Raw genomic sequence first — 26,333 nt, forward strand, 5'->3', positions numbered from 1 at the left:
ATCACATAGAGATCCAAAAGATTACCAGTAAATTGCTTTTTAACTGGTAAGTTCTTCCTCGTGTCTAGTCTAAATTTATTTTATAGCCTCTAAGTTAGAAAATCATAGACTGGCACTGGAAAGAACTGGAGAAGTCATTGGCCCCTCACTTCATTTTATAGTTGAGGAAACCAAGGTCCCCAGAGCAAGAGCAAATTGGAAACACCCCCTCTGTGTCAGACTAATTTTGGAGTCCAGCTGTTCTGGTCCATTCATCCAGAGCTCCCCCCCCCCCCCCCCCCCCCCCCCCCCCGCTCTCCAGCTTTTCAGTAATACCATCCTGCCCTTTGCCTTTGTACTTAGTAGAGATGGGAAACAGCTGCTTAAATTGATCCTATGTGTGGTAAATTGATTTCTTGGCACTTGCTTACAGAAAACAAACAAACGAACAGAAATAGCACCCTTAATGTTTAGGAAAAGGAGTTCATAATTTGTAAAACCTTTATTATGTGACCAGGTCTTGAAATATGGGTTTTACTCCATTAGAAACATACTACATGCTTATTATAGAGCAGTGCTGTCCCAAAATGCCGGCCACATAGGATATTTAAAATTTTCTAGTAGCCACATTTAAAAGGTTAAAAAAAACCCCCAGATGAAATTAGTTTTAATAATTTAACCCAATATATCCTAAATATTATTTCAACATGTAGTCAATATAAAATACATTAAAAAGATCCTTTGCCTTTATTTTTTTGTATTGTCTTTGAAATCAATCTGGTGTGTCTTTTCCTCTTACAGCACATCTCAGTTGAGACTGGCCACATTTCTGGTATTCATGGACACGTGGCTAGACTCCTATTTTGCTCAGCAGTTATGGAGCATTTGAAAAATATAGGAAAGTATATTAAAAAACACATCTACAGTTACACCAACAGGAGACAAACACTTTCAGTATTTCAATATCCTGCTTGCCTTTTTTTTTTTCCTGTGTATGCTTTTTTTTGGCGGGTGATGGTGCTACATGGTTGAGATTGAACTCTAGCTCCAGGTTTGCCTTCTCCTGCATGGTTGATTCCGATATGCAGTTGGTTTGTGGGCCACTGCCTAGTGCAAAAAGTGCTGTTTTTTATCCTAGTTTTGCCTGCATGTAGTTGCTTAACCCTCTGGAAGTCACTTAGACTATATGGACATTTGTTTCCTCATCTGTAAAGTGAAGGAGTGAAAGAAATCTTTGATTCATTTTAAGGTTAGCATTTTGAACATGTAAGTCAACTTTATTAATAAAGTCCAATGAAAGAGCCCTCGGCCATAGCACTGAGAGACTGGGAAAGAGACTCCAGGTTTTTTCTGACAAACTGTATTCTTTGCTTTCCCCCCAACATTTTAATTTGAAAATTTTCAAACCTAACAGAAAAGTTGAGAAAAAATTACAGTGAACACTTGTGTGCTCACTACCTAGATCCTACCATTAAGTGATAAAGTGAGTATAATAAAAATTTATCTGGCTACCATTAATCTATTTTAATTTTTTGGTGCATTCCGAAGTAAAATGCAGACATTCTCACACTTTTCCCTAAGTATACTCTTTGCTTCTGAACCGAGATCTGACCTCTTGCACATCTGACTGTGTTCAAATATCCTAATTTGATGTGTTGTTCTTTTTTAATAGCTGAGAAGCTTCAGTTCATTGATGATCAGTTTGCAGGTGCTTACCCTCAGCATGCTAAATTAGAATCCTTAGAAGGAAAGTTAAATGAATATAAGAGAAAAATAGAACAGCAACTTCAGTCAGAAATGGCTCAGAAGGTAAGCTCTATCTTGTCTTTAAATAAGAGAGATCCTTTTACTTGTCTTTTAGTTTCTTAATCTTAAGGACATGGGGAAGTATCTAAAACTTTTATGATTGAGTAGGCTCCCATGCTGTTGTGCATATGATTTTTATTTCCAATCGATGCCATTTTTTTTTGCTTTTTGAATGAGTCCTACAGATATAGCAAATGAGATAAAACTCAAGATGAATTAAACTAAATGTAATATATTTAGGGAAAGCTTTATTACTAACCCTAACCATGGAGAGAATTTTTTGCTCTTTCTTTAGAATAGTAATTATTTTTGTTCATTTGACAGTTGAAATATTTTAAAAATACTGAAATAGCAAAAATTAGGATGGAAAACAAAAGAAAGTCTAAGAAGGAATTAGATGAGTTCCGGAATGAATTCGAGAGAACTTGCCAGGCAAAATTGGAAGCCCTTACTTGTCGGGAAAAGAATACCCTTGAGAGACTGCGAAAGCACAAGGAGGTAATATTCTGAAATGATTCAATAGATGGATGTTCCCTGCAGCTGTTAGTGCATTGATGCAGGGTACAGGTGAGAGTGGTGGTAATTGCTGGAACAAGGACCTATGGAGGCAGTAGGGCCTGGGTCGAGAGTGCAAATGGAAGGCTCAGCCTTTGGGAAGGCCAGGGGACCTCCTTCCTGGGGGACCTCCTTCCTGGGACACCGCTGGGAAGGAAAGAACAGTAGGAGAGGTCCATACCCCATAAGCGCTGTCTTCTCAGGCGAATTGGAAGGTTTGGTAGAGGGTTTGAGGAGAGGGGGTCAGAGGCATAGAACACTTGCTCTGGGTGAGGGGAGAGCCCCTCTATCAAGCACAGAGGGGACTGATGGAGCTGTGGTAAAGGCCCAACTGGAATGGAAACAGGGCAAACCAAGTTCTTTGGGGGAACTTTGCTCTTACAGCTCTCAGGAGCCACCTGATAGTCTTGTAAAGCCAGTTAGGGAAGAAAGATAGGGGGTCTTGGGGGGTGGAACTTTTTTCAGCTTAATTCATTTTAATTGATGATACTGTGGTTCAGCTGGGTGGGGAAGGGAGCCAGAGGAGAGGGTAGGTGGCTAATAGAGGAAAAGGGAGGCATCTGTGGCACTCTTGAAGAGGTCAAAGAATAGTCTAAGCCCCCTCTCAATTTAGAGGTGGAGTGGGCATCGCCATCCCAGGGTCCTCAGGATGGAGGAATAAAATATGGATTAGAGTGGCCTTACTGGTATTCTACTATAGAATTATTGCGACTCTAGCAATGGAAGAAATTATATCACTGATGTGGAGACAGTGGCCATGGGAGTTGCTGTTGGCAGGGAGAGGGAAGAAGAGGTGTGATGTGGGGGTGTTTTCGAGACTTGGAGTTGTCCTGAATGATATTGCAAGGACAGATGCAGGACATTATATATCCTGCCATAACCCACTGAATGGACTGGATATGTAAACTATAATATCCATGCAGTGCAGCAGTGTGCCAAAATGTATTCATCAAATGCAATGAATGTGCCACACCAATGAAATAAGTTGTTGATGTGGGGGGAGTGGGGGGTGTGGGGAGTGGGATATATGGGAACTTCTTATATTTTCAATATAACATTTTATGTGATCTTCATATCTTTAAAAAATTTTTAAAAAGTTAAAAAAAAAAAAAGTCTGGATAGACTGACAGGTAGAAGTAGAAGAATAAGGATGTACCAAAAGTCCAGAGCTGCAGGTTGAGGGTTTGGGTGGAGACTGGAAACTGTGTACAGCATACTCCCGTGGGAGGAAGCTGCAGGGATAGAGCAGTGGCAGAGGTCCCCAGAAGAGCCTGAACAAGGGACTGGGGCAGGAGGTGGAGAGGTTGAGGCCTGGCGGGGAAGGGAGGGTGTTGGCAGGAGGAGGTGGAGAAACCTGTTCCTGTCCCATGGGCCATGTCTTAGACCAGGCTGGGCACTGTGTCCAGTGTGCCTCCAGAACAGCTGGCATCAGGAGATGTGCACAGTCGGAGGCCTTTCTCTGAGTGACTACCCTTGCTTGGGTCTCCTCAGTCAGACCTATTTATTTAACAAGAATTGCACCCCCCTCTAACTATTGTGTGATCTTTTTGGCATTTGGACTCGTTTTAGCTATACAAATAAATGTTTGAAGCACAGGTCTCTGAGGTGGTTGGTTTTGGTTTAGATGAACAGGTTCATCTTCCAGGTCAGCCCTACCAGCTAACAGACAGACCCCCCTTCCCTGCCCCCATTTAGTTCAGTGATTATTGTCTAAAGGTTGGAAGAAGAGCCCCTGCAATATTAACACTGCCATTCAGAGCACCAGGGCCTTTACCCCTGCTCGCAGACTGTCCCTCCTCGGTACAACCGTCCTCTCTGAGACCCCTTCCCTGATGCACACTGACTGACTTGTTCGGGCCTCGTTCCTGCCTTGTCGTCTTTATGTATTTCTCTTCCTAAGCCATCACATCATAGTATAGTTGTTCCTCTCCCCCTGACTAAACCGTGAGATCCTTAAAGATGGGGACTATGTGCGCTCACCTTTTCCTCTCCAGCTCCAGAGTGCGATGTGACCTGTGAGGGGTGTTCAGTGAGCAAACGCAAGTGGGAGTGTGGCCCTTAGTCAAGAGTTCATGTGAGCTCGCTGACCCTGAAACCTTCAAACCACAACAGAGCCATAGAGATGCTGCCCTTTTGCAGTTTGATTCTAAATGCACGTTTCATTTCGTTTTTTCCAGAACTTCTTAAATGCTAAGGTCGTGCCTGAGACATGTTAATTAAATGAATCTAAATAAAATAATTAGACAAGGGATGTTAGGAAACTAGGGAAATATTGTGTAAAAGTCATTGGGAGCATGGTAGATTTTTAGGAAGCTAGAAAAGGTAAAACATGCGATTCAAATTGGAGTCTCCTGAAGGTGAAATTGTTACCCTAAATGTCTGTACTAGGATTGTCTTCTGGACTTGAGGAAGTAGTGTAGTATTTCCAGTCTATTTTAATTTCTTTGTTTTGCTAAAAGTGAATGCTTTCCTATATAGATGGAAACAAAAGAAATTTATGCCCAAAGGCAGATGCTCCTAAAGGATATAGACTTGCTGAGAAGCAAAGAAGCAGATCTGAAGCAAAGAACTGAAACCTTTGAATTGTAAGTATGGTTATTCATTTTGGCTATTTGGAATGAATGTGATGAAAAGGAATTACGAAATATATGCCTAAATATTCTAATGTTAATTATTAAGCAGGGTTCTTGGTTGAAAAGGGTGGAATCGCCTAGTTTTAAAAGGCACGTGTTGGGAAAATGTGAGAGGGGTAGGGAGCAGGACATATGGGAATCCCCTGTGTTTTTTATATAACGTTTATGTAATCTAAGTATCTTTTAAAATAAAGTATATTTTAAAAAGGCACATGTTAAGAGAAAGACTGGGGTTTGCTTTTAAAATGTTAGACATTAAGATGAAAAGGATGAGAAGGCAGTATCAGGTTGTGTACAGTGAGATGAAAGTAATAATTGGGAGAAGGTAGTAATGCTTTAACAAGTCATGTTTCATAGTAACGGTTAGTCATCCAGCTCACATAGTTGACCATGCTCATGGTAACCACATTCCAGATATCTAGACCTGCCTCATTTTCCTGCTCTGCTGTTGAAAAGGTAAAATGTATATCGCCTCTGACTTGACTGGTACTGGGTACTCCTGTTTCCTGTGGTGTGTGTTACTCACTTTTTCTTAAGTGCTCACAAATGTTTACTCCTTCAAATTGTACCTGGGATTGATATCAGGCTCACAAGTCTACAATTTGTGGAATAAATTCCTTCTCATTTGAAATCTGCTATTAATTGAAATCCATTTCAATCCAGGAATCTTACTTCATTAAAAAGTTCATCTCCATCCTCATTCATTTTTTTCTCATTTGTATAGGTTCTATTGGTTTGGATTCTTCTCTCTGTCTACATTACTCTCTTTTGGTCAATACTCAAGAGGTAAATTGATCAAACGAGAAAAAAGAAGAGGAACAAATGTGTGGACATTAAATAGTTCATGATTTTTTTTATCCCCCCCTTCCCCAGATGGTTCTCTTGTCTGTCTACTTGCCTTCTCCAGGAGGCACCGGGCACCAGACCTGGGACCTCCCACATGGGAGGCGAGTGCCCAGTGACCTGAGCCACATCTGCTCCCCGTGGGCTGCAGCACCTGTTGGCTTGTGGCATCTGCTCATTTAGGCATCTGCTTATTGCAGCAGGTGCAGCAGCTAGCTCTTTGTGATGGCTAGCTCACTGCAGCAGATGTGACATCTGCTAGTCTTCTGTATGAGGCACTGGGATATGAACCTGGGACCTCTCATGTGGTAGGCGGGCGCCCAACTGGTTGAGCCACATCTGCTAAAATCATGTTCATGATTTTTAATCACTTCACCTCCAACTTCCCCTATTCTTCCTTTCTAAGCATCTAAGCTGAATAAATGTACGTGATTGCTCTGTCACTTTACAGATTTGCCAGCAAAGGGGAGCAAATATCTTGGATTATTCAGTGTTCTGTTGTATTTCTCTTTAAGGCTTGATCTAGAATCTGTAATCTGATTCCCCTGCCCTGGAATTGGTTTGATGGTTGATTTAAAGTCTCATTGTGTCATTGGTATTTGGAAGGTCTGATCTGTCCATCTATCTTTTGCTCTCTCTTTCTGTATTCTTTTCAGTATTCAATCAGATTATTATTTAAAAAAAAATTTTTTTTTAAAATTTTTTTTACCAACAAACACTCCTGGGCCCACCTCCTGGTAAAACTCTAATCTGCTTTCTATGGCTGAAAATTTGCTATTTCTACTCATCTCCTATGTGACATTATACAATTTTTGTCCTTCAGTGTTTTATTTCACTGAGCATAATGTTTTCAAGGTTCTTCCATTTGCAGCATGTCTCATAACTTCATTTTTTTTTAAGATTTATTTTTTATTTCTCTCCTCTTCCCCCCTGCATTGTCTGCTCTCTCTGTCCATTCACTGTGTGTTCTTCTGTGTCCGCTTGGATTCTTGTCAGCGGCATGGGGAATCTGTGTCTCTCTTTGTTGCGTCATCTTGCTGCGTCAGCTCTCCATGTGTGCGGCGCTGCTCCTGGGCAGGCTGCGCTTTTTTTTTGCACGGGGCAGCTCTCCTTGCAGGGCACAGTCCTTGTGTGTGGGGCTCCCCTATGCAGGGGACACCCCTGCGTGGCACGGCACTCCCTGTGTGCGTCAGCACTGCGTGGACCAGCTCACCACACAGGTCAGGAGGCCCTGGGTTTAAACTCTGGACCTCCCATATGGTAGATAGATGCTCTGTCAGTTGAGCCAAATCCGCTTCCCCATAACTTCATTTTTAATGGCCAAATAATATTCCTTTCAGTGTCTGTGCCACATGTTGTTTGTCTGTTCTTCTGTTGATCAATACTTGGGTTGCATCCAGCTTTGGAATAGTATGAATAATGCTGCTATGAGCCTTGGTGTGCAAGTATCAGTTTGCGACCCTCTTTTCACTCTTTGGTAAAGTGAAATCGGTAGCTTATTAAATGACAAAGAGGAAGCTTACTGACTTTAATATCTATGGGCTAATCAATGAAATGCCACAGTTAGAAACTAATATAGAAGAAACAAGCACATAAGTATACTAAAGTTTTGTTTATAACTTTTTAAACTAATAACATCTATCACTCTGAATTGATGGTGGCCATTTATCATCTTTGACCCTTTTAAACGTTATCTTCTGTGGGAAACTACTTTGACCTTTACTTGTTCACATGCCGCCAGCCAGGTGCCACAGTCCAGTCCATATGCTGGTGCAGAGCCCCATCACTGGGCCAGCTCAGCAAATATGCGGGACTGCTGGCTCTTCCTCTTCCCAGCAGTGACAGTCAAAGAACACATTTCATCTGTTGAGCTAAACACAAGCATCCTTTTTTCCCTCTAAATTAGGTATCTCAGATGATGTATTTTTGTTCTTTGCCTTACATGTTTTTGGTAATTGCAGGGCCCAGAGGCTACAGGAAGGAAAAATGAAAAGCATGGATGATGCACTTAGGAGGCGGGAGCTGAATATAGAGAGTCTGGAGGAGACCTTTGACCAAAAGCTCAAGAATGAACTTCTAAAGTAAGTGTTTCAAGGTTATTTGAATTAAGATGATGGGACCATGACAAAAGCTGATGAAGTAGATAGGGCTAAGGTTTGATGACAAAGTTAGTGTTTAGGAAGTATGTATTTCTTTCATTGACAGTCAAGCCTTTCCCATGAGAATTTGAATTAGGATTCTTCTTATAAGATCCAGTATAGAGAACAGCATCCTCTGCTCACTCTTGGTCATAATTTCTCTAAATTATGTGATTCTTGCTTACCTTGCATGACTGAGAAGATGTAAAATTGGAAGTAAAACCTTGTTCAATTATCCTTTTAAAAATTTTCTCCCCACCCTCTCGTTTGCACTTGTTGTGTCTATTTGTCTTCCTCGTTTTCTTTTCTTCTTAGGAGGCACCAGGAACCGAACCCAGGACCCTCTGATATGGAGGGAGGCATCTTGAGCCACTTCTGTTCCCTGCTTTGTTGTGTCTCTCATAATGTTTTTCTTCTTGTGCCTCTTGTTGCATCATCATGTTGTGGTCAGCTTGCTGTGCCTGCCCGTTGCATCAGCTCACTGTCTTACTTGTCTTCTTTAGGAGGCATTGGGAACCTCCCCTCCCTGCTTTGTTTTGTTTCTCATGTTTTTCTTCTTATGTCTCTTGTTGCATTATCTTGGTGTGCCAGCCTGCTGCTCCTGTCTGTCACACAAACTCGCTGTCTTCTTTGGGAGGCACGGGGAACCAAATCAGGGAACTTCCATATAGTAGGTGGGAGCTCAATCCCTTGAGCCATATCTGCTTCCCTCAATTACCTTTTCATCTGCCCCACTCATACCACCACTAAGAGAGGAATAGCTAACAATTTACAAATTAATCTACTTTAGTGGTTATCTGTCAGTAAACATGTGCTGTATAGTCCTTTAAACTTCTGCAACGCCAGAATCAAAAGAAGCTAATGAGGGAGCAGATGTAGCTCAAGTGGTTGAGTGCCTGCTTCCCATGTACGAGGTCCTGGATTCAATCCCTGGTATCCCCCTTAAAAAAAAAAAAAAAGCTAATGACCGATGAACTTTTTGAAGCAAAAAATAATAGAGCGAGCAGATGTGGCTCAAGTGGTTGAGCTCCTGCTTCCCACATGGGAGGTCCCAGGTTTGGTCCCCAGTATCTCCTAAAAAGAAAAAACAAGGGAAACGGACTTTGGCCCAGTGGTTAGGGCGTCCGTCTACCACATGGGAGGTCCGCGGTTCAAACCCCGGGCCTCCTTGACCCGTGTGGAGCTGGCCATGCGCAGTGCTGATGCGCGCAAGGAGTGCCGTGCCACGCAAGGGTGTCCCCCGCGTGGGGGAGCCCCACGCGCAAGGAGTGCGCCCGTGAGGAAAGCCGCCCAGCGTGAAAAGAAAGTGCAGCCTGCCCAGGAATGGCGCCGCCCACACTTCCCGTGCTGCTGACAACAGAAGCGGACAAAGAAACAAGATTCAGCAAATAGACACCAAGAACAGACAACCAGGGGAGGGGAGGGGGCAATTAAATAAATAAATAAATCTTTAAAAAAAAAAAAAAGAAAGAAAAGAAAAAACAAGAAGCAAATAAATGGGAAAACCAATTTAGGGGAGCTGATGTGGCTCAGTGGTTGAGCACCGGCTTCTGACATCCAAGGTCTAGGGTTCAATCCCTGACCCCAATACCTAAAAATAGGTATAGATTAAGGAAAACATGGGCAACTGTGGTGGGCTGTCCTTGAATCTGTGCTCCGTGTGCCATTGAGTCGTATCTCAGTACAGAGACGTTAAGCCAAAGCAGGAACTTTTCCTTCCGGTGCGCAGCAGAGCATCTGGCATGTAGAAAAGCTCAGTTAATACTGAGTTAATGAATGCAGGAGAAAGGGTAACTCTGCCCAGCTGCCCTGTATTTCCTGATCAGCAGCCTCTTTTTACTGCTCTGCCTCTTCTTTTTCATTGATTTCCCATTACTGAGTACTTGCCAGGGTTTCTCAAGTTTTACGAGTCTTCAAAAGTATTCTGTTAAAAAAAAAAAAAAAAAAAGAAACACAGCTGCTTTCCCATCTTTCAATTTTGAAATGATGGCTTTCATCCACATATTTGATGTCAGTTCTTGTAATATAATAGTAAACACTGAAATAGCTAAAATTTCAGAAGTAAATGAATAAATGTGCACGTAGTTCACGTAGTCATGGAGATAGTGCACTGTTTGGTAGTATTTGACATCTCCATGGCTTGGAGGTAACTCATGGTTTGGACAGGTGTTTGGACTTGCAGGATAGTCTCCACCAGATTCTCTTTCCCCGGTCTCTGGACCAGCAAGTGAGCTGGTAACAGCTGTGGCAGATGAGGCAGGCTCCCTGAAAGCCTGCCTTTCAGGCTCGCCGAGCCTGGCATAACCCTGGTGGCAGTTGGTGCGTGGTACTATGCTCAGCCCCTGAGGCGAAAGTTGTCTCCCTGTGAGGAGGTGGGCGGGGGTGGGACAAGTGGATCGGAAGTGACCCCACGACTTGTTTTCATTTGGGAGGGTCTCAAATCACTGTGGAGGCTATTGTGTACAGGGGAAGTTTAAGTACCTTTACATCTTTGCTTTTTGTGTCATTCGAGACCAAGAGAAAAGTAATTGCTTTCAGCAACCTTATAATAACACAGCTCTTCATTTTGTGTGAGTTTGGTGGACCCTGTTTACAGGATTGTGTTGAGGATTCAGATCCTTGGCTTTATTACTGAGCGACCAGGAAGTTTATGCCTGTTCAGGTTAAGTGTCCTTAAGCACCTTTGTGCATAGATAAGCTCATGTCTTCATGGCACTTTTTCCAGGAAAATGGCAAGGAACTAATTTTCAGTGGTTCTGATTCTCAGGTATCAACTGGAACTAAAGGAAGAATATGTCAATAGAACTAAAAGACTGATGGAAGATGAAAGAAAGAATAAAGGTGATTCTTATGGGGGGGGGGCTGCATTTTTCCATTTTGATGTCTGGCTTCCTGAGTTGGGTCTGTTCTATGTTCTAAAGAATATATATCATCATTTGTAACAAAGGTGCCACACTAATGCAAAGTGTCAACAATAGGAGGGCATATGTGAACACATTTTTTACTTGACTTTTCTGCACCTACAACTTTTCTAATTAAAAAAATTACAATGATTTTTTAAAAAGTAACACCTTTCCCAGTCTTTGCAAAAACAAAACAAAACATGAGACAGATTACCATGTGACAGAAGATTGTCAGAATACTGTTTAAGCCAATGAACCTCTGGTATTTGTCATATAACCCTGGCAAAGTAAGACAGTAGTAAATAAGGTGTTAGAGAGGTAAAGGAATATAGCAATAGAGAGACAAAGAATCAGGGAGGAAATAAAAAAGAATGTAGAGCTACACTTCATTGCTACTACTGTTATTTTACAAAATTGAAAAATAAGGGGAGCAGATGTAGCTCAGTGGTTGAGCACCTGTTTCCCATGTATGAGGGCCTGGGTTCAATCCCTGGTAACTCCTTAAAAAAAAAAAAAAAGTAAGAAGCACTACCTTTTTGCAAACCTTCATGTTTAATATTTTGTATACTCCCATAAGCCAGTGATTTATTGTCAGTATTTTATCCAAATTTACTTCAGTATGATTTGATGAAGAAGATAGTGACTGTCAAGAAAGTGGCAGCAACTTATTGCCATCTGATAAATATTGCTCTTAAGTATGGAAGATTTTATTTCTTACTTAGGAAAAGTGTTAATTTAACTTTTCTGTCCCCTGTGACCCAGATTCTTATTTCTTTCCCTTCTTAATACATTTTCCTGCTTAGTAATAATGTTACTTGACATGTATCTCCTAAATGCTTGTATAATTACATTAGTCCAAGACTAGGAAAGTTGAAGAATTTTTCCATCTTTAGATATTGTTCATTTCATTTCAGTTTACTTGCCTATGACAAGAAGTTGAACTGCTGGTGGAAATTTTAACCAGATTCTTGGGAGTAAACCAGGGTTAGATACTTGTTATTGATTAGACGCTTGATTCGTTGTTGCCCCTTTGCTATTATCTTGCAGAGACAGATGCTTCTTTAGGAACTAGTACCATCATGTATTCAACAGATTATTGTTTTTTTCTTTTAGGAGGTACCGGGGATTGAACCCAGGACCTTGTACATGTGAAGCAGGCACTGAACCACTGAGCTACACCTGCTCTGCATGCAGATTACTTTTTTTTTTAAAACAAATCCATTTTATTGATACATATTAATAAACATAAAATTCACCCAAAGTATACAATCAGTGATATTTGCTATAATCACATATTTGTGTATTCATCACTTCAATCATTATTAGAGCATTTTCATTTTTTCAGTAATAAAAAATAAGAGAATTCCTCACCTCTCAATCTCTGTGCTTTCCCCACTGTACATAGCTGCTGTTTCTGGCTATTCTCTCCGAAGTGTATAATCCATGGCTTTTAGTATAATCACAATGTTGTACATTCCATTGCAGATTACTTTTTTTTTTAAGATTTATTTTTTATTTCTCTCCCCTTCCTTGTCCCCCTCCCCTCAGTTGTCTGCTCGCTGTGTCCATTCGCTCTGTGTTCTTCTGTGCCCGCTTGTGTCGGTGGCACTCGGAATCGATGTCTCATTTTGTTGTGTCATCTTGCTGTGTCAGCTCTCTATGTGTGCGGCGCCATTCCTGGGCAGGCTGCACTTTTTTTTGTGCTGGGCGGCTCTCCTTACGGGGCGCACTCCTTGTGTGTGGGGCGCCCCTATGCGGGGGACACCCCTGCGTGGCAGGGCACTCATTGCGCACATCAGCCCTGCATGTGGGCCAGCTCATCACATGGGTCAGGAGGCCCGGGGTTTGAACCGTGGACCTCCCACGTGGTAGGCGGACGCCCTGTCTGTTAGGCCACATCTGCTTCCCGCAGATTACTTTTTGATGACACATCTACATAGTCTTGTTTTTGATGAAGTGAAAACTGCCGAATAGTGAAAGACACATCTTTGTCTTTAAAGAAATTAAGATCATTTGGCATTAGTGCTCTGTGCTCTGACCGTGGTGTCACAACAGATGGTGGAACTCTGATTAGCATATGTAGTGGGAGCCATTTCACCATATATATCTGACAGTTACAACCTCCCATACCTGTTGGGTAACAGGGTTTATTTCCTACTTGCCCACTGAATTTTTCACCCCCATGCCTGCTATTTTAGGTTATGAAATAATAGGCTTTAGGCCTGCTGTACTAGCCACAGATTAATAAATGGCTTTTGCATTTGCAAGGAAAACATGATGATGTTTGATCAGTTGACTTTCTCTTTTAGAAAAAGCTATGCATTTGCAAGAAGAGTTCTCACTTGTTAATTCAAAAAAGGAAGAACTGAGTCAATATGTAAATCGTGTGAAAGAACTTGAGGTAATTGTTAAGCTTGAAGTTTCTTTTCGAAATAGAGGTGAAGCAATATGTGAAATTTAAATTTTAGTCATACATAATTTATCCAGTTATCCTTTTGATACGTTTGAGTATTTATTACATGACTAAGAAGGTGATGGCTGAAGTTAATAAGAGTTCTTAATTTCAAGCTAACTCACGTAGGGAAACCAGGGAAGCATGTACTCTGGAGTTCTGGAGTCCTGCTTGAATCCTGCCTCTGTCCCTTGCTCCTTGCATGCCTTTGGGCAAGTTTTGTGACCTTACTTTCCTTGTCCACAATTTGGGCTAATGCCCACATCATGTGATTGTGGAAGGAATGCAGTGAGCTGATTTGTGGGCCTAGCCCACAGCAGGTGGTCAATAAATGTTAGTTTCTACCTCAGCCTCCTCTTCCCATCAGCAGCAGGTTAAGAATTCTCATTACATTGATATCTTACAGCTTAAAACAGAAACATGCCTGTTTTACATGCCACTGTTACTTTATTCCATTTCATTTGTGTGCTCTCTGAAGCATTAGAGCTGGGAACTTGAGGTACTGAAAATATCACCTGGAGGACCGGGTATAGCTCAGTGGTTGAGCACCTGCTTCCTATGTATGAGGTCCCAGGTTCAATCCCCGGTACATCCTAAGAAAATAATTTTATATATATTTATCTGATACATAAAATTTTTTTGCAACTCTGATGGCATGTTTATTTGAGAACTTTGGAGGATTCCATATCCAAATTCGAGTTACATAATGCTAAGATAAGGAGAGCATCTCACAGTATGTTAGTGATCATTTCTAGCCAATCTGTTTACATTTGCGAAAGGGTATTACTATAATCTGTAATCATTACTGGGTCCTTGATGGCATCTGGAAAATGAGGTGATAATCTTAACCAGAATTACTTGCTTCCTAGGAAAGGGTTCTACATAATTCAAGTTAGATGACTGTTCCCCTACCCCAAATCTAGGTCAAAGAATGAGTTTCTTTATTTTTTGTTAGGCTCTTTTTGTTGCAGCCAACCAACCATCTATCAAGTGACCTTAATTAAATTGTGAAAGCATCCTGCCAGCTTTTATTTCAGAACACTGTAAGATCATCATTCAAATATAGTTCTTCCTTCTTTTGTAATTTCAGCTTGAGTTAGAGTCTGTCAAAGTCCAGTCTTTGGCAATAACAAAACAAAACCACTTGCTGAATGAAAAAGTTAAAGAGATGCATGATTATTCACTACTAAAGGAAGAGAAACTGGATCTCCTGGCACAAAATAAATTACTTAAACAGCAATTGGATGAGAGTAAAAGTGAAAACTTGCGTCTCTTGAACCGTATGGCTTTTTTTTATCATTTGCATAGCTTTGTAATTCATACTGTCATTATTATAAACCTGCTTTGTACCTGTAAGGTAGGCTTAAATTGGGAAAATTTTATAAAATCAAGATTCTTAGATAGAAAGTACCTATTGTTTGCTAGTACATAATTAATTGTGTCACTGTAAGAAGAAATATTTGTGAACTCTACACATCTGCCTCTACCAGCTGTCTCAGAAGCTCCCTTGCCCTTTGGCTGCTGGGTGGGCTTGCCTGGAGCGGGCAGGAGAGTGAGGTGGAGGTGGCTTGGGCTGGCCGGTCTCTCTGCCAAGCAGGACCCAGTTGACTAGGATTTTCTACCTTCTTAGGCATAACCCAGCCATCTCCTGAGCTGCTGGTTTTTCAGAAAGAATTAAAGAAAGCTGAAAGTGCTATAGCTCTTCAGCATAAGGAGTTTGAAACCCACAAACAAGCTCTGGAAAAACAGCTGCAAAGTGAAGTGAGTACTGCTCTTCGCTTGCTGAAGTATTCCAGGGGGGGCGGCGGCGTTAAGTCAGACAGCCCAAGTCCGATTCATTATCTTAACAGGAAAAGGTACTCCCCCAAACGCTCAAGGTATTCTTTCTCATCTGAGAAAGTTCTTCAGTAATTACCGGGCTTCATAGTCATACTATTAATACAATCCAGAGGGAAGCAAACTCCCCAAAATGTAATATTTTTAAGTGCCCTGTTGTGCTTCCTCTTAAAGTGTCTCACTTTTCACCCTGTGGATAAGCAGCTTGATTTACAAATATTGGCTTTCTGACTTCTACCTGCATGCCCTGGAGTAGCTCCTCTTTAATATGAGTGAATAAGTGAATAAGGTGATGAGAAATTTGTGTTTGGTTTGCTGCCCTCCCCCCGCCACCCCTCAGGGACCCTGCTGGTCACTGGTATAAAGCTTCTCAGGAGTAGAAAAACAGAAAAATAAAATATGCCCAATAAGAGAATCTGTGCTTTTGTAAGTGACTGCGATTGGTTTTATATTGATTTCTTTTCCTTCTATAATTTTTTCCAGATTAAGCGTTCTACAGAGCTGAAGGCCCAGTTATTAGATTATGAAGCTTGTATAAAGAGGTTAACTATGCAGATTGCGGATTTGAAGCTGCATCTGAAACAAACCCAGACAGGTTAGAGCCATTTGTAATCCATAAAGATTTTTGGACATTTGTGGAAGTGTAACAATGGCTATTTATTGAATTTTTAATAATTTTCTTATTAAGAGAGAAGCCAGGTGCCCTGTGATTCAGGAGCGCCGCATCCCCTAAATAGCAAAGGTGTACTGGTGGGATGGTCACTCCATGTGCCCCAGGAGTCCCCCAGCTCCCCCTGGACCTACACTTCCCTTTTTTCTTTGTTACTCCCAGAGGAAGCCTGATTGGCTGTGTAGGAGAAGCAAGGTGACCTAGCGGGGAGAGCGTCGGCATCAGAATCAGGGAACGGTTTGGGTTTTGGACCCCAGCTTTGAAGTTACTTGTTTGACCAAGTTATTTCAGCTTCCCTGAGCCTCTCTTTCCCCCATTTGTAACAAGAATGTCCTGCTGTGCAGAATGCACATAAAATGAGATGGGGCACAGGACGGCGCCTGGGACAGATAAGACCCCCAGGAAGTGGTTCCTGCTAGCACTTTATTGCTCTGGCTACTGTCGCCTGGCTGCAGAGATGCCTGCCCGCACCTTCTTCCTAAGGTGTTGACTGAATTCCATACCATCCTTCTTAGCTGCTTTCAAGCATAAAGAAAGGGTCCACATGCCATCAGCCCAAGCGGTTCTCCCACTCCCTTGTGGCCCCTTCCTCAGTTTCCATTTGCAGTCTTCCCTCCTCAGGTGCTTGCTCCCTCCTACCTGCACTGCGTTTGTTTTTATCTCTTGACTCATTTCTCTTCCCTCCCGTGCCTCTCTCTCAACAATTCAGTGTTTGCCAGACTGCTTACAGCTGAAACTGTAGCCATCTCGTATCATGAAAAATAGTTCAGTGGGGATGGATTGCCCCTTGCAAGCACCTTTCTTATGGTGCTGGGCATACCAGTATTGGGAGGCTTTGTAGGTGAGGAGCAGTCACATGTCCTGGCTCTGCAGGAGGGAATCCCAGTGGCGCAACTGCTTGCCGAGTGTGTGACCAACCTCGGTGAGCCTAGGGCCTCTGTCTCTAAAATGGGAGCTACCTCATCTACACCTTGCCCATACACCACATATTTTGCAACAGCCCTGGGAGTTCTGGGGCAGCTTCCTCTAGCCGAACACTTGAATGATTTTTATAATACAATGTGTGACAAATCATGCTGGGCAGGATAAAAAATGATAATAAATGGGTGTACCTCAGTTCACGTCAAGGTTTTCAACCAAACAAGTTCAGGCCTGGTCAGGCTTTGCCACCAAAGAAATCACGAATAAATTTTCAGTTCTCAGAGCTTTCTGGATTTCAAAGTGCATTTAACAGATTGAGGAATTATGCACTAGGAAAGAAGGTGTATGAAGCCTTAGCTGGTACGTATAAGGTCTTAATAGATGTTGATGGTTGTCATTACCGTTGCTTAAGCAAGAGTTTAATGTGCAAGTTTGTCCTTTTGATTACTCACTGTCATTTTTCAAAAAAAAGAGTAAGCACATTTTAATTTTATTCTGTCTTTCCCCCCTCATTTCCCAAACTCTGCTTTTGTAATTCTCAGCTCTAGAGAATGAAGTGTACCGCCAGCCCAAGCAGTCTCTGCTTGATCGTTCCATCACTGGATTGATAGGGGGTCAGATGGTGCCTCACGATGATGATATAAGTGGTGATTTCCTGAAGAATCCTTTTGAATGGGACAAGGTGATGGTTGGCCCAGTTATACCAAGGAGCAGGAGTTGTCCGCATCCTGAGACGGAGGGTAGTTCCCCCGACTCAGACCTTGAGTTTGTGGCGAGTACTAAGGCAAGGGTAAAACAGCTAGAGCAAGAGGCTGAGCGCTTGGAAAATGCTTTCAGAAATTACCATCGAAGAGTTATTCAGAACACTGCTGGGAGCCCACCACCAGCCCACAGCCCACCACCCATGTACTTGCTGGGAGCGCTAAAAACCATCACCTCTAGTTCCCCAGAAAGAGGTATTTCGGCTGAGGACAGAATGGTCTCTGAGCAGCCTCGACTGAGCATCCTTAAAGAGGAAAGGAGTGACGCACCGGAAGCACTGACCGGCAGCGAGGCTTCCTGGCCAAGGAGAAGCTCTTCCCCGAGGCGCCTCTCCTCCACTCCCCTTCCCAAAGCGAACGGCAGCATCGATAGTGAGATGCACCTGGAAGGTACGCTGCCAGCAAAAGGGTTTTTGGGGTGCCCTGGACCGGGCTGGCTCTGGCCCTCATTGGTCCTGTCACTTGAGTAAGAGCAGGGCCTCTAAGCAACCTGACATGGCGTGAGGAGCATGGAGAGCCCTAGCTGTGTATCCTGTCACCTCGAGCAGTATGTTCGCCCTCTGCCCCTGCTGTTCCTGGCAGGCTGTGGTGTCTCCCTATACCACCGGGCTGGCGTGGGGGTCGGCAGCGGGGAGAGTGTCACGTTCCAGCATGTTGCTGTCCTTTCCTTTACTGCTGGTTAGTTTTTACAGACTTTATTATTACTACTGTGCTTTAACTTGGGCCCACGAGTGGTTTTGTGGGTCATTTATGTTTCATACTTGGCTATTTGCAGACGTCACTGATGGACTTTCTTAAAATCACAGAAACCACCCTGGTATCTTCTCCGTGCAGTTGGTAACATTCTCCTGCTGGTTCCTTTGGCCCTGTAGGTCTGGGCAGATCACGTGTGGCCTCCCCTGATGCTTGTCCTGACAGGATGCCCCAGCCTTCACCTGCTGAGTCTGTACACAGCCTCTCCATCCCTTCCAGCCCCCCGGAGCAGCGGGCAGGGTAAATACCACATTCTGGTCGGCTTCAGCCAAGTAATGTTACCAGTAAAGGTTGTCAGCCTTTCCTTGAGTTTTTGGGTTTTTTCAGGTGATGGTAAAGATCATGGGGCAGTCTGATTGGAAAAATGATGTGTCATCATTGAGAATCATCTGAATTACCTGCGGACAAAAGATTCCTTTTAAAAATAATTTCTACTTTGGTACAAAAAATGTGATGTGGTATTAATAAGCATCTTCATAATTCCGTGCCTAGGCTCGATTCTTAAAGATAAAACCAAGCATTAAGAAATTCATGAAAGCAAATGAATTCAGTTTACTTTTAGACTTGTACCAGTTTCACACATCATTTAAAAGGTAATTTCAAAAAATGTGGCATGTAAATATAAAGAGCTAAGGTTTCACTTTCTACATCACTGAAATTCTAGAGTGGTAGTGGACTCTAGGGTGCAGGCACTGAAGCAGTGTGGAGGGGAGAGCTTTAGGAACTAGGCCACTGGAGCAGCCTGGGCTGTGGTTGAGTCAGGCAGGGGCTGGCCCCCCATCCCATGCCTGGTCCGCCTGCAGGAGATTCTCACTCAGTCATTCTGGGCTGGAGCCTGGCCACCTGCAGGTCTAGCCAGTTCTGCTGTACAACGTTGAGAACTACCACTTATGTCTATAATGGTCCTAAATTGCTTCTTGTTTGTATTGCGATGAAAGAAAGCCAGGACATGCACGCACACGCTAAGGTAGGCTGCTCGGACGCCCTGTGGGCCTGGGGTTTTACATCTTCAGCTGATTTGTGATGAGGTTGTACAGAGTTTGCTTTCTTAGAAAAATGTTTTGTGGTTACTGAAAAAATAAACTTGCATTGGGAGGGCGATCTTAATCTTTGCCAACTGCTTATCCAAAGTGGTTAAGAAGAACCCGACTTCAACATGGGTTGCTGAGCGCAGTGCCTGCTGCATGGGGAGCCCTGGGTGCGTGGTGGCTCTTTTTCTTAATAAGCCAAGGAAACTTCTGTAAAACTTTTTCTTGGGTCACAAAAGGCTTTTCATCACACTGTGCTCTCGGGTGTTATATTATTGTCACTGCACATTCATGAGTTCTATTCTTCCAATCCAGTCTTTACCAAAAGCAAACTGAACTGCAAGGAAAAAGTGAACTTTCAAATCTGGACATGCAACATTTTAAGGATAATGAGGAAATCAAATCATCTTTCAAATGTAAGTTCAAATCTAGGTGTGTTGAGAGTGTAGAAAGCTGAGTTTTGGGAAATAGGTCTGTTACTATAATCATGAATTAGGGCATTTTAACTTTGAGATAAAACCACAAATGCAGATTGTTGACCTCTTTTTTTATATCACTTTTTATATCCTTTAAAATAAAAAAAATAATTTCTGGATAACTAAGAATTTCAATATGAGCTAACTCATACATATGAATCCTTAACTTAATTTGCCAAGTTGGGATTACCTCACATTTAAAATGTGATTTTTAAATTTCTATGGAATGTGAAAATTATTCTTTTTCTTGATATTATATTGGTTCCGTTGTTTGCCCCAGATGTAGCGAACTCCAGTCTTAGTGAAAGAACGGGGGTGAAAGCATGTCGGCACAAGGGTTGGGGAACTGGCATCCTGGCCGTGGTCCTGACGTGGTCACCTCACTGCGCTTCAGAGCCCATTGCCTAAGTGTCAGAGACGGTGTAGAGTCACTCATCTCAGCTGCTTTCCGGCTTTAGACATTTTTAGATTTATATATAGCTTTGTAAACATTGTTGTCAGGTCTGAAAATATAACATTTTTTCCCTTAAACTTTCTATTTTGAAATAATTTCAAACTTACAAGATAATTGCAAAAGTAATACAAACCTTGTAAAGAGAACACCAAACAAATCAACCCTCTCCCATACCCAGGCCCACCAATTTTAACGCTTTGTCAATTTGCTGTATCATTCTATCTGTCCTTCTCTCTGTTGATCTATCTACTTATCTATCCATTTTCTAAACATTTGAGAGTAAGTTGCATCTGTCATGCTCCTTGAACATATAATGTACTTCCATGTGCATTTCCTAAGTACAAGGCTGTTCACTAATAAACCACCTTAAGTATTGTCCCAAGTTCAAGAACTTTAGTATCCATTGAAGCTTTCAGTCTATATTCCAATTTTTTTCATATGTCCCGGTAATGTCCTTTGGGGCCTTTCCTCTCCATTATTAGATCTAGTGTAGCATCATTTATTGCATTTAATTGCCATTTTCTCTTTAGTTCTGCACATATATCGTTTTGAACAATTAAATGGGCATACTTAGTAAATTTTGTGAATTATTCGACTTGGCAGCCGAGGGAGAATTTTGTTAAGCCATTTCTATTTAAATGGAATTCAGATGTTTGTCAGCAAGCCTACTTAATTCTTTTCTGTCACTGGATTGTTTTTTTCCTGTTGGGTTTTGAATCTAACTCTTTTTTTTTTTTTTAAAGATTTATTTTTTATTTATTTCTCTCCCCTTCCCTCCCGCCCCCGATGTCTTCTCCCTGTGTCCATTCACTGTGTGTTCCTCTGTGACCGCTTCTATCCTTATCAGCGGCATGGGAATCTGTGTTTCTTTTTGTTACGTCATCTTGCTGTGTCAGCTCTCCATGTGGACGGCACCATTCCTGGGCAGGCTGCACTTTCTTTTGCACTGGGCGGCTCTCCTTATGGGGTGCACTCTTGCGCGTGGGGCTCCCCTACGCGGGGGACACCCCTGCGTGGCCCGGCACTCCTTGCACGCATCAGCACTGCGTGTGGGCCAGCTCCACGTGGGTCAAGGAGGCCCGGGGTTTGAACCGCGGACCTCCCATGTGGTAGGCGGATGCCCTATCCATTGGGCCAAGTCCGCTTCCTGAATCTTTTTCAAGGATAAGAACATGTTAAGAAGTAAACACACTGGCAAGCATGTCTGTTGAAAGTGTGTAGACTCCTGTAAAGAAAGGGGCCCACCGGCAGCTCTGGCTGAAGTTGGCCAGCTGCCCCCACCCCCAGCTGCCCCGCCCCCTACTGGCTGTCCTAAGGCCCCGTGGGACGGCTGCTCCTCCTCCTGTAGCTGCAGGGAACGTGCCGAGGCAGCGTGAAGGAGATGTGCTGCATTCTGCTGGAGACATGCTTCCCGTGGACGCCGCCACAGCCGCCGTGTCCCCCAGACCTGCCCCATCTCACTCCCCAAGTAAGAGTGCGTTTTTATTTCATGCATCACAGGACAGCGTAGATTGTCGAAAATCTGGGGCTGGGGTGGTGGTGTTGGTTACATTTCCTAAGTAACTCGCAATTAGAACATGTAAAGACTGGGCTGAGGAAAACACTGATGGAAAGGCTTTTCAGTTAGTCTTCCAGGGCCAGTTGCTTTAAAAAGAATTGTTTTATTGTCAGTCTGATATAGCAAGGACACTGTTACTCAAGGCACATCTGTAAGGACCATTCCACAGGAGCCTCAGCATCTGACCAAGATAACAGTTAACCTCTGGTATATGTCTTTAGTGTGGTTTTAACTTTTTTATTTTATTATTTTTTGTTCCATCTGTTTGCTTCCTTTATGTCTTAAAATATCAAGGCAGAAACCCAAGTTGTACATCAATCTTTCAAAAAGCTCCCGACACCAAGTGAGCCAAGTGCTGGGGGGACCTGGTCTTGAGACTCCTGGTCTTTGGCCCCCTCCTCTCTCCCCTCTCCACCAGGAGCCCACCCCCTTCTCTGGAGGTGGAGGGACTGGGGAGGAGGGAGGCAGGCGGGGAGGGCTCTGAGCCTTGTTCCAGGGCTTGCTCCACAGCCAGGTCCTTTTCCCCTCGGAGTTGAAGGAAATTCCTCAGGTCAGGCCTTCTCTGTACTGGCTCTCTTGTAGGGACCGGGCGTCCAGCAGTCAACCAAATCCAGCCCCATCTTTACGGAGCCGACATTCTAGTGGGGGTCAGGAGTGAAGTGGGGAAGTGGGGGGCATGTCAGATGGTCAGCGAGCCATCAGGACCGCGCGTGGAGAAGTGCTGTGGGGGACAGCTGAGTGAGGGCAGGGGCCATGGGAGGGTGCAGGGGCCAGAGCCCTGATGAGGTAAGGGGATGAAAGGAGCATAACAACCTGCCTCCCTCCTCCCCAGCACCTGAGGGAAGGGTGCTTCTGCCTCCACAGCGCAGCCTAGGTTATTACCAGCCTAGGTTATTACCGTGGCTTCGGACATAACCGTGAGGCGTGGCGACTTTTTTGGTTAATTGAGAAATTCTCATATTCAACATTTCATCTCTTTGGGCACAAAGGGAAATGAAAAAGGTCAAAACGTGGTGTGTTTGAGGTGCCCAGTAGAAAGGCTTTTCTTTGCTCTTCTGTCTGAAGAGCCACCCAGCAGCTGAGCAGAGAAGCTGCCCTTCTTTCTTCTCTCTCTCTAAATTGCCATCAAAACACCATTCCAACTTTGGGATTGCTATTGCATATAAGAAAGCGATACCATTTAGGAGTAACCCTTATTCCACCAGCAAGGAGGAGATTGCATTTCTGCCTCCTCTGGCATTTTAATTTCATAATAAGGATCAGGGGAGAGAGAAGCTATGTTGCCTTTGTCTTCTCAGGACAACTAACTCAGTTCCTGCTGCTGGCTTTAGAACAGGGCGCAGCAAAGAGGCCCAGAGTCCTCCGGTGCACCTAGTAATTCTGCTTTGTTAGCATTGCGCAGGTCAGAAAAGTGTAGGGCATAGCCTGGAGCCAGAGGAGGAAGGTCACAGTCATCATGTGTGGGATTGAGAGCGAATGAAATCTTTGAGGGACCTGTGCTCAGAGCTGTCGCCAGAAAGGCAGAAGTAAAACATGGGCCTTGCCTGCGGGGACTAGCAGTGGGAGAAACAAGTGCACATGAGTTTTGACGAGGCGGGTAGCAAATGCTGTGTGGGCAAGGTGCTGGGGAGGTTAGTGGTCCCTCTCAGAATACCGGGGCTCCCAGGGCGGGTGGCCTCTGAGGGCTGGAGCAGCAGATGGGATTTTGTAGGGAGAGGCAGGGAGGGAGCACGGCAGGTTAAGGAGGCGGTGACAGCAGAGGCCCCAAGCAAGGCCAGCATCACCTCCAGTCAGGGGCCAGGCAGCTTGGGGGTAGAGTTAGAATATGCTGAATGCCACACTGAGTGGTAAATATAGGAAATAAGGTTGGAAGGGAAAATGACAGGCAGCTCGTCGGCCTACACTGCCTTGAGTTTGAACTCCATCAGAGCAGAGATGCTCCACCAGCAAATCCAGCCAATCCACACAGGTCCCTTTCAGGAGCTAGGTCTGGCACTGGTGAAGGTGGAGTGCCTGAGGCCAGGGAGACCACTGAGCAGGTTGTGTCTTTTGCCAGGGCAGTGGTGTCAGGGACCCTAATGAAAGCAGCAGCAGCAGGAGGAGGAGGGAGGCCCTGGCAGCCCTGGTGGCGAGAGGACAGAGTAGAAAGAGCTGGACTGAAGGGACGGTAGTGATGGGGAGGTGGGGGGATGTTGGTGGGGAACCCATTAGAGACGAGGCTCTGCGGCCCGGGAGCTGGGACAGGGCTAGATAGGTCGCTGCACAAGACGGGGCTCAGCCCCCACATCAGCTCGGGGGAGGCCACTGGAACACCTTTGTGTCCTGCAGCTAGTGGGGAAATGGGTGGTGCTTACCCGGGCACCCTGAGGGGAGGGAGGAATTGGAAGCAAAGGCTGGGCCTTGGGAAGGGAGGAGCAGGAGCAGGTGGCTGGAGAAGGGGAGATGGTGGTGGGCGGGATGGTGGCAGGGGGGCGCCGCATTGTGGGAAGTCTGGGGGCAGAGAGCCAGTGGGAGGGGCACAGCCCCTGGAGGCGCAGCACAGGAGCTCAGGCGCAAGGCAAGACCACTGCTTCTCGACCAGGGCTCTGCAAATGGTGCCTCATTCGTTGGAAACAGCTGAGGGTGGAAGCTCTTCCCTCTCGTCTGTCCTATTAGGCACAGATCAGAAACCAAGTGGCGAGCAGGGGGAAGAAGACAAGTTATGGGAGCAGCACCTGAAAGAACGAAGGCAGAAAGAAGAAAGGCAACGGTGTGAACGACAGGAAGCTTTAGAAAGGGAAAGAAGAGAGCTAGAAAAGCTGGATCAAGAAAGGGTAAGGAGCATGACTGAATCCCCGTCCTGGTCAACGCGTCCTATACCTTCAGTACTCCACCTCTGGGAGGTGAGCCAGCAGTCAGTCCCCAGGTTATCAGAGCGGCAGGTAACTCGTTTTGTAAAAACGATTGTGGCAACGTATACAACTTAACGCTTAGCAGCTAACTTTTCCAAAACCTTTTCTTAAGAGCAGTGAGAAAGGCCGTGTAGCCCCTTCTGAGGTTTCAAGTGCAGTGTCGGGAAGCACTTTGGTGTGCGTGCCCATCTGGCCTCTGCCCTGCTGCAGATCTTCACTGAGAGCCGGAGTTGAAAGGAGACACGACTGCAAGGTCCGCTAGCTGGGACTGAGCAAGGACCAGGAGACCCCCAGGAGGGCCCAGGCAGCCCAGGGTGCTTGCAGGGGCCCTCGTCGTCTCTCACGCGCCCTGCTTGCCTTCCGTCCTGCTGTTGGCCACGTTAGCATGCCTGCCATGTCTTCCAGGCTTCCGTCTGCCCGGCGGATGTTCCTGTGACTCCTGGTTCATTCATGTCTAAAGCCTAGAACACTTTAAGGAAATTCATCCCTTCCTTTGTTGAGGCGGCATGTTTGTTTCTCTTTAACGGTAACCGTGACTTGATTTTTTTAAAAAACCTAATTCTCAGTGTGCAGGTTGTACTTAAAGAATCAGGATGCTATTACTGTGTGCTTTGTAAAGGGAAAAGTTTTAAAAATGTATTTGTGTATTTCCTATTTTGGTGCCCATCTATTTTATAACAGATGATTGAAGAATCATTGAAGATTGAAATGGAGAAAGAATTAGAAATGAGTGCTCAAGAAATGAAAGACAAATCTGCTTGTGGTGAAAATCCTTTAGAAAAGTACATGCGGCTCATTCAGCAGGGGAGAGCGCAGGATGGGGCAGATAAGGTGAGGCTGCTGTGTGGAAAGGGCAGGCGGGGAGCCGAGGGCTCGAGGGCCTCTTGTGGATACTTTTAAAGTCTTATCAGGAATCTGTCTTTTCCGTTGAAGGCAAACTGGTTAGATCATAGAAAATCCAAAGTTCACATGGAGTCTCATGTCTTTTTAATCTACTACACTATTTCAACATTTTACAGCTTTTACTTGGGTAACAGATGTAAGAGATTTTGATTTGTGAAAGCATGTAAAGGTTGGGATGTCTGTTAATATTAAGAACAAGAAAGAAAGATCTATCAGGGAATGATGAATGCATTGTACAGCCTGAGCCATTCCTCTTTTCTGAGTCTGAAGCACTTTGGATGTTGAGAATGCATACCTTAGAGTTTATTTTGATGTGCTTGCTAAATTTAATGTTAAAATGTCACCTCTTTTTTAAGACTCTTAAATTACATCTGTATTTCAAAAAGAGTTCTAAGAGAAATTACAGTGTTTTATAAAATTAATGCATATCTAGTTTTAAACTTTTTCTTTCCCTCTCTATGTATCAGAGCTCAAAAATGATAGTCACCAGAGAGAGATCACTGTCAGACACACTGCCGCCTAGTGACAAAGACGAAAGGTATGGGTCTCCAGAACTTTGTATTCCAAGGCAAACCGCTGTCATGTTGCTGGTTTGTTAGCTCTACTTGAGGTGGCCAGAAAGAAGTTATTGAATCAGTCAAAATTACTAACTACAACCACAAAAAATCAATTGTGATCTTTTAATCTGTGAAATTGTAAGCTAGAGCAGAAACGCTTAAGGGAATGAGAACATTATGAAGATCCTGAATAAACCCGATGAGCATATTTTTACA

At 44.0% G+C, this 26,333-nt stretch overlaps 1 protein-coding gene across 3 annotated transcripts in view; it reads left to right on the plus strand.

The window, feature by feature from the left end:
- Nucleotides 1–26,333, plus strand: part of OFD1 (OFD1 centriole and centriolar satellite protein) — a 41,466-nt gene that overhangs the window by 14,526 nt on the left and 607 nt on the right. For 2 of the 3 annotated variants that reach the window (XM_071213118.1, XM_012525392.3), the window contains exons 7-22: nucleotides 1,652–1,788; nucleotides 2,110–2,283; nucleotides 4,819–4,925; nucleotides 7,778–7,897; nucleotides 10,722–10,795; nucleotides 13,167–13,258; nucleotides 14,400–14,589; nucleotides 14,940–15,070; nucleotides 15,629–15,740; nucleotides 17,279–17,887; nucleotides 18,370–18,490; nucleotides 19,594–19,694; nucleotides 21,557–21,676; nucleotides 24,422–24,579; nucleotides 25,339–25,488; nucleotides 26,028–26,098. In XM_071213118.1, coding sequence (XP_071069219.1) covers nucleotides 1,652–1,788; nucleotides 2,110–2,283; nucleotides 4,819–4,925; nucleotides 7,778–7,897; nucleotides 10,722–10,795; nucleotides 13,167–13,258; nucleotides 14,400–14,589; nucleotides 14,940–15,070; nucleotides 15,629–15,740; nucleotides 17,279–17,887; nucleotides 18,370–18,490; nucleotides 19,594–19,694; nucleotides 21,557–21,676; nucleotides 24,422–24,579; nucleotides 25,339–25,488; nucleotides 26,028–26,098 — 2,467 coding nt within the window. The remainder of the gene's footprint in view (nucleotides 1–1,651; nucleotides 1,789–2,109; nucleotides 2,284–4,818; nucleotides 4,926–7,777; nucleotides 7,898–10,721; nucleotides 10,796–13,166; nucleotides 13,259–14,399; nucleotides 14,590–14,939; nucleotides 15,071–15,628; nucleotides 15,741–17,278; nucleotides 17,888–18,369; nucleotides 18,491–19,593; nucleotides 19,695–21,556; nucleotides 21,677–24,421; nucleotides 24,580–25,338; nucleotides 25,489–26,027; nucleotides 26,099–26,333) is intronic. The other variant, XM_058291408.2, reaches the window with a different exon arrangement.

Source organism: Dasypus novemcinctus, chromosome X (assembly GCF_030445035.2).
Source record: "Dasypus novemcinctus isolate mDasNov1 chromosome X, mDasNov1.1.hap2, whole genome shotgun sequence".
Taxonomy (NCBI): Eukaryota; Metazoa; Chordata; class Mammalia; order Cingulata; family Dasypodidae; genus Dasypus; species Dasypus novemcinctus.